The sequence below is a fragment of the Dryobates pubescens genome, chromosome 14 (assembly GCF_014839835.1).
Source record: "Dryobates pubescens isolate bDryPub1 chromosome 14, bDryPub1.pri, whole genome shotgun sequence".
NCBI classification, from domain to species: domain Eukaryota; kingdom Metazoa; phylum Chordata; class Aves; order Piciformes; family Picidae; genus Dryobates; species Dryobates pubescens.
In genome coordinates, this window is record NC_071625.1 from 23041425 (window position 1) to 23047182 (window position 5758).

The window sequence follows — 5758 nt, forward strand, 5'->3', positions numbered from 1 at the left end:
AACGGAGAGCTGTAGCGCCCTGCTCGTAATGCTCATGATTCTGTCAAGTTAGTATTGCCAACAATAATTCACATTAAATTGCTCTTCGACACCTCTTATTAGGACAAGGTACAACAAAACAAGAAAACAAAACCCCACACAGTAAGGTATGTACAAAGTACACAGTACATGAGGTATACATGGTATTCTTGCAACTTGTGGTGGGACTGCAGCTTGCTGGGGGTTAACCCTTAAAATGACTTCACTGGAACTGTGCCATGTAGGGGACATAAATTACCCACCTCATGGCCATTTCAGAAGACACTTACCTAAGGTGAATGGACATCTCTCTTTGCATAAGCCACTGGACACAAATGTGAGAAAAACCAGAATTTTTAGGCAGGACTAAGCTTTACTTACTCTCAGCCCAGGAAGATAATGATTTAGGTATATTCATTATCCACACACATTGGAAAGATTATGAATAATCATGGGGGGAAAAAAAGGGGGGGGGGGGGAGGAGGGGGAGAAAGAGGAGTCCTAGCCAGAGGCAAACAATATACCTGAATAATCAACTAAGGGCGTGTGGAGATTTTACTCTTAAGACTAACTTTTTCTGGGGGGTGAAGGGGGGAAGAGAGGGGATGTGATGTTTTCAGGAGCCTGTAGGGAAACACTACCATGTTTACATATACTGTACAAGATACCCCTTGTCATTTTCCAAGGGAAGGCGCCCCAGCCAATAGTGTTACGGTTTGGTAAATGGATATGTTTTGGCACTCAGAGCTAATGAGACCTGCTACTTGACAAGCTTGCTGAGGGCAGAAAGTTATATAGGCTACACCATGGTAACACGAGGCTTGAGTCTATTTAAAATGCTTTCCTGGTCAGCGAATGGAATTGGAGGGGATCCGGCTGGGAGATCCACCAGTTCTGCAGAGGAGCAGCAGTGAGCAGGCAGCTGGCTTTGGTGAGCAAAGACCTCCTTCCCACATTAAAGTGCGCTTACAGTCAGAAAGCTACTTTGCAAGCCAGCCGGAGCAGCACGCCAAGTCCATTCCCCTTTTTACCCGTTTCTGTCAGATTCGTTCAGTTAGAGTCGTGCCTCGTGCCCCCCACACCCTACGGCTTGACACCAGGGCTCAGCGCTTCCATAGCCACCACTGGAAAGCAGACGGAGCTTTGTTTCTCTCTTACACCTCGCCGGCCATAAGACTCTGCAGCCAAGACGTGGCCAGTTACACCATGGAGGATGTTGGGAGGCAGCTTTTGCAAAGCTGGATGAGTCCTCCAGGAACAACAGGATGGAACGACTAGCAGAGCAAGAGGATGAAACTTCTCTAGTACGCTCAGGGAGCAGAGATCTACAGGTTGGCATTTGTTTTAAACAAGGTCACTTTTCTGACCATACTGGCACTTTAAGATGCTGCTGAATTTGCAAACATGAGAAAATGAAACTCTATGAAGACACCGGAGGTGAGAACCGTGGAGCTTTCTGAGATTTCAGGATTAGCAGAAGAAAGAACTAATATCATCGCTGTCTCCGTGGTATTCTGGAACAATTTGATCCGAAGTTCCTGTCTCCTGGTCTGTATATCCAGGCTCCAAAACTGCCTCGAACCAAGGGTGAAGCAAGATCTCCGGAGCAGTGAGTCTTTCAGAGGGCTCCCGCCGCAGGAGACTGCGGATGAGGCATCGGGCTTTGGGGGAGACGTGGTCAGGAATACAGAACTGTCCACGTCGGATTTTGGAAAAGAGAGTGCTAGGGTCCGAGTCATGGAAGGGATAGCGTCCCACCAGGAGAGTATAAAGCATCACCCCCAAACTCCACACGTCGGCTGATTTTCCAGAGTAAGTCCCGGTCGTATTTAGGATCTCAGGGCTGACATACGCCGGACAGCCGTGCTTGTCTGAGAGTGCATCGTCTTCACCTTTGATGATGTGTGTGTCTTCCAGGCTCTCCAGCCGCAGCTGAGTCCTAGGGAGAGCAGGAGAGAAAGCCCTGGGTTAGAAGTTGCAATACCCAGTCACAAGCGAGCCTGGCAAGCCCCTGACCAGGGCGATCCCCACTCCCCTTCTTGCAGTGCATAAAGAAAAGGAGAGAAGCTGCCTCTGTGTAATGGAAGCACAGCTACACACATCAGGCAGGCACTCAGTGACATCTGCTTATTTACTGGGGGATTTGACAACACAGGAGCAGCGGCAAGTCACCTGCTGTGTATGCAGGTTGCACTGCCACTGCAGGGGGTTAATCAGCCACAATGCATCACGCAGTACCAGATTTGCGGGTCAGACTTTGAGCAAACAGCACCCAGCTACATGATTTTGCAGACTGCAATGTCCAGATCCCTTCTGTGCTTGCAGCAATCATCAGCTCTCTTAAGTTCTGTATTCTATTTTTTAATTTTATTTGGTAACTTTTTTCTTTTCTTCCCCCCCCCCCTTTTTTTTTTGCCTTTCTCCCCTTTCCAGAGGGTACCACTGCTCCTGCCACCTCCCAGGTGGAGATGGCTTCACCCTGACGTCCTGTTTTGGGGTGAAAGAGGAGCTTTGCATCAGCGAGGACGCCATCCCCTTGCCCTGGAAGGGCTCTGCACTGCCTTGCAGCCCGCTGAGCCTGTCCTCGGCATGACCTCGTCAAATACCCATTGGTTCTGCAAACGGAAAATATGACTCAACGAGAACCCTGGGCCCGAGATTGGCTGCGGGAGCCCTGAAACTGCACCTGTGCCGGCGCCGAGTCCGCCTGCCATTGCTTAACCCTCTTCTTGCCAAATGGGATGCACATGACACTCGCCTGTGCAACGCGGCTATTTCCAAACGAGCGGGGCTGTGTGCAATGTGACATTTCAACAAATGTTTCATCTTCTCATGGGCGGGAAAAGCTGCAATAGTTTCCTTCAAAGGAATTACTTTTCTTTGCATGTCAACATATGGTTATTTCTGTTTAAGAGGGCCAGTGCTGGTTAATTTTCGTATCGGGTTTATAAATGCTATCCTGAGGAGGCATTAGTCCAGTTAAAAAGAAAAAAAAGAAAAACAGTAAAAAAGAAACAAGTGTTTTCTTCTGGTTTAGTAATACAACCTCCAGTTTCATCAAACTGAGTACAACACCATTAAAGCTTTTACTTGTTTTTTATTTTCAGCTTTCCACAGGATCAGCAGCTAGTCAGGGTCAGTTTTGCAGATTAAATATCTACTTCTGGCTCTGCCACCTGCGGCAAGGCACTACAATAGCAGCACACACTTCAGGGAAATACCGAATTATTTCCCTAACCTAAATTTAACAACTGGATTCTGGATCGCCTCTCTATAAACCTAGCTTTTAGGGTGAGTTTTACCAAACTACTTTTCTTCAGTGCAGGACTCCCAAAGCAATATTTAACTATGTCCCACCTTCCCCCGTGTGCATGTCTACATCCACAGGCATACGGGGCATGGAAGGCACCACCACTGTACTAGAGGAAAGATAAAAGCCTCGAAGGACACAGACAGTTTTTTGCTAGCAGCATGACCCTGATCAGCAGGGGATTTCAGCAAGGAAACTCCTCCTGAGCACCCCTCTCTCCCAACCCCAGCTCTGGCACTGGGCAGCTCACCTAGGCATGAGGATGGCTCCTCACATCTTCTGCTTCTCCAGCTGTGCCGTTCCCCCTCCCCAGCACAGTATCTCAGCCTCCCTCCTCTCCACCTTTTATTCATTTTACACTAAACAAGTGACACTCATGACATCTTCTGGTGCTAACAGGCATCTGAACTATCGTCCCTTTGTCTAACAGCGGGTTTCACTGAACTTCTGCTCAATGAGAGGAAGCTCCTGGCAAGTTTCCTCCCTTTCATCAGTCATGATCTATGAGCAAACATGTACCGATCAGATCTGTGACCTACTACACACATGTGATGGGGACATACTTGAATCACTCGCCGGTGATGCTGCCTGACATGGCTGTTTCCACTCCCTGGGACACTTTTTGTGTCTCTGGATGTCACATTCCTACTCACCCCAGGGCCAGCTGGTGACAACTGCTTACCTTTCTTCATTAGAGAAGACAAATTTCCTGAGCTTGAGGTCACCAAGTACGATGGCCGATTGGTGGCAGTGAGCGACGGCAGAGACAATCTGCTTGAACAGCCGGGCAGCCTCCTCTTCCCTCAGCCTCTTGCAGCTCCTCACGTAGGAGTGCATGTCCCCAAAGTCCTTTTCAAAGAATACATAGGCCTTGGTGTCCCCGAGGATGACTTCAACTACCCCGGTAATGTTTCTGTGTGACGGCAGCTGAATGTAAGGCCGGATCTTGTCCTGGTAGTGTTTGAGGGGGAACACCTGTACAGAGGAAATTAAACACAAATTCATTCTCAAGGGCGCTGAAAGCAGCCGCTCGCGTAGCAACTCTCCCCAAACAATGACGAGGGAGCTGGAGGGGAGCCAGGGCTCGGCAGGAACGCCGTTCAAAGCGGCTACTGAGACCCTTCCTGTTCATTGTATATTGGGAAGGTGTGTGTATGGGGGGAGGAAATTAAAATAAAATAAACCACCATCCCCAAAACCCTATTCCGAAGTAACAGCTTACTCCCAGCGGCTGGCCGGGCAGGGAGCAGCGGGCGCATATTTTTCAAGGCTTTCCCAGCGTCGAGCGCTCCGAAAACGCCGGGCGGATTCCCGTCTCATCCCCCGCCCCGAGCCTCCCGATGCGCGCCCGCGGAGCTCGGGCTCACCTTGCAGCGCAGCTCCCGTCCGGAGCTGACGCTCAGCGCTCTCGACACCTGCTCCCGCTCGGCCAGCGGCAGCAGCAGGTACGAGGCGATCAGGCTGGGACCCGCCGCTCCCCCGCCGCCGGCGGGAGAAGCGGGGGCACAGGGCGACCCGGGAGCGCTCAGGCAATCCGGGGGTCCGCAATCGACGAGGCGAGGGCACTTGGCGGCCGGCGCTTCCTCGGCGGGACCGTCCTGGAGGGGTTGGAGCCGCTTGGCCGGGGCGCTGCGGCAGCGAGCGGCCGGCAGCAGGGACGCGGGGCGGCTCATGGAGGGGAGCGGGAGCGGGAGCCGAGCTAGAGGCGGGCGGTGCGGGCTGGGCGCATCCCTTCGTTCTCCCAGCCGAAACCTCGGGTCGCGTCCACCATCTGCTGCCGACTCCGCGCTAAAGTAGTTTGAGGCTTTAAAAAATAAATAAATTAATACACACACACACAAAAAGAATGAGTCTCCTCCTCCCGGCCCTGACGCACGGGGAAATGGGAGGAGGGAGGCTTGGACGCGCCTGCTCCGCTCTGCCCGATGCTCTCCACGGCCCCGGGCCACAGCGAGCCACGCAACCAGGCGGGGCGGCGGACACCCACCGCCCCGTCTGGCTGCGGGACCCGCTGGGACCCAGGCGCGGAGGTGACCCTCCTCCCATGGTCCTCCAGCCAGTCTGGAGCAAGGACATCTCATGTCCGACTCGGTCTCCTGAGCCCGGCATGCTCGCAACCCCCCCCAAGCTCCGCTAACTGTGGAGAGGAAGCGTGCTCGGTTCCATTCCTAGGAGGTTAGCTTTTATGCATTTGCTGCGGTTTCTCCCCAGCCCCAGTTCTGGCTTTTCCTTCATCCCAAGGTTTGCATCAGGAACCACCGACGGTGGTTCATGCGCGTAGACTAAACGTGCACCATCGGAAATACCTGGCGTTGGGTTTCCCATGTTTAAACTGTCTGCTCTCCGAAAAAGGAATAGCATCGAGACCAAGCGGCAGTCAGCAGCTGAAGTGTCTTGCGAGGAGCACAGAATTGAGCTCAGCAGCCACCA

General features: G+C 52.2%; 1 protein-coding gene across 1 annotated transcript; it reads right to left on the minus strand.

The window, feature by feature from the left end:
• Window positions 1-1454: 1454 nt before the first annotated feature.
• TRIB1 (tribbles pseudokinase 1) lies at window positions 1455-5279 on the minus strand. The gene is made up of 3 exons (XM_054167353.1): window positions 4696-5279; window positions 4011-4303; window positions 1455-1957 (listed from the first exon to the last, which is right to left on the minus strand). The coding sequence occupies exons 1-3, from the start codon at window positions 4999-5001 to the stop codon at window positions 1489-1491; spliced, it is 1068 nt and encodes a 355-aa protein (XP_054023328.1). The 5' UTR covers window positions 5002-5279; the 3' UTR covers window positions 1455-1488.
• Between the last annotated feature and the right edge of the window lie 479 nt (window positions 5280-5758).

Coding starts and splice junctions, on each gene's coding strand:
- TRIB1 (XM_054167353.1), bottom strand. CDS start 5,001: ATGAGCCGCCCCGCGTCCCTGCTGCCGGCCGCTCGCTGCCGCAGCGCC. Junction 4,304..4,695: donor GACGGGAGCTGCGCTGCAAG/GTGAGCCCGAGC, acceptor TCCTCTGTACAG/GTGTTCCCCCTCAAACACTA. Junction 1,958..4,010: donor GTCTTCTCTAATGAAGAAAG/GTAAGCAGTTGT, acceptor TGCTCTCCCTAG/GACTCAGCTGCGGCTGGAGA.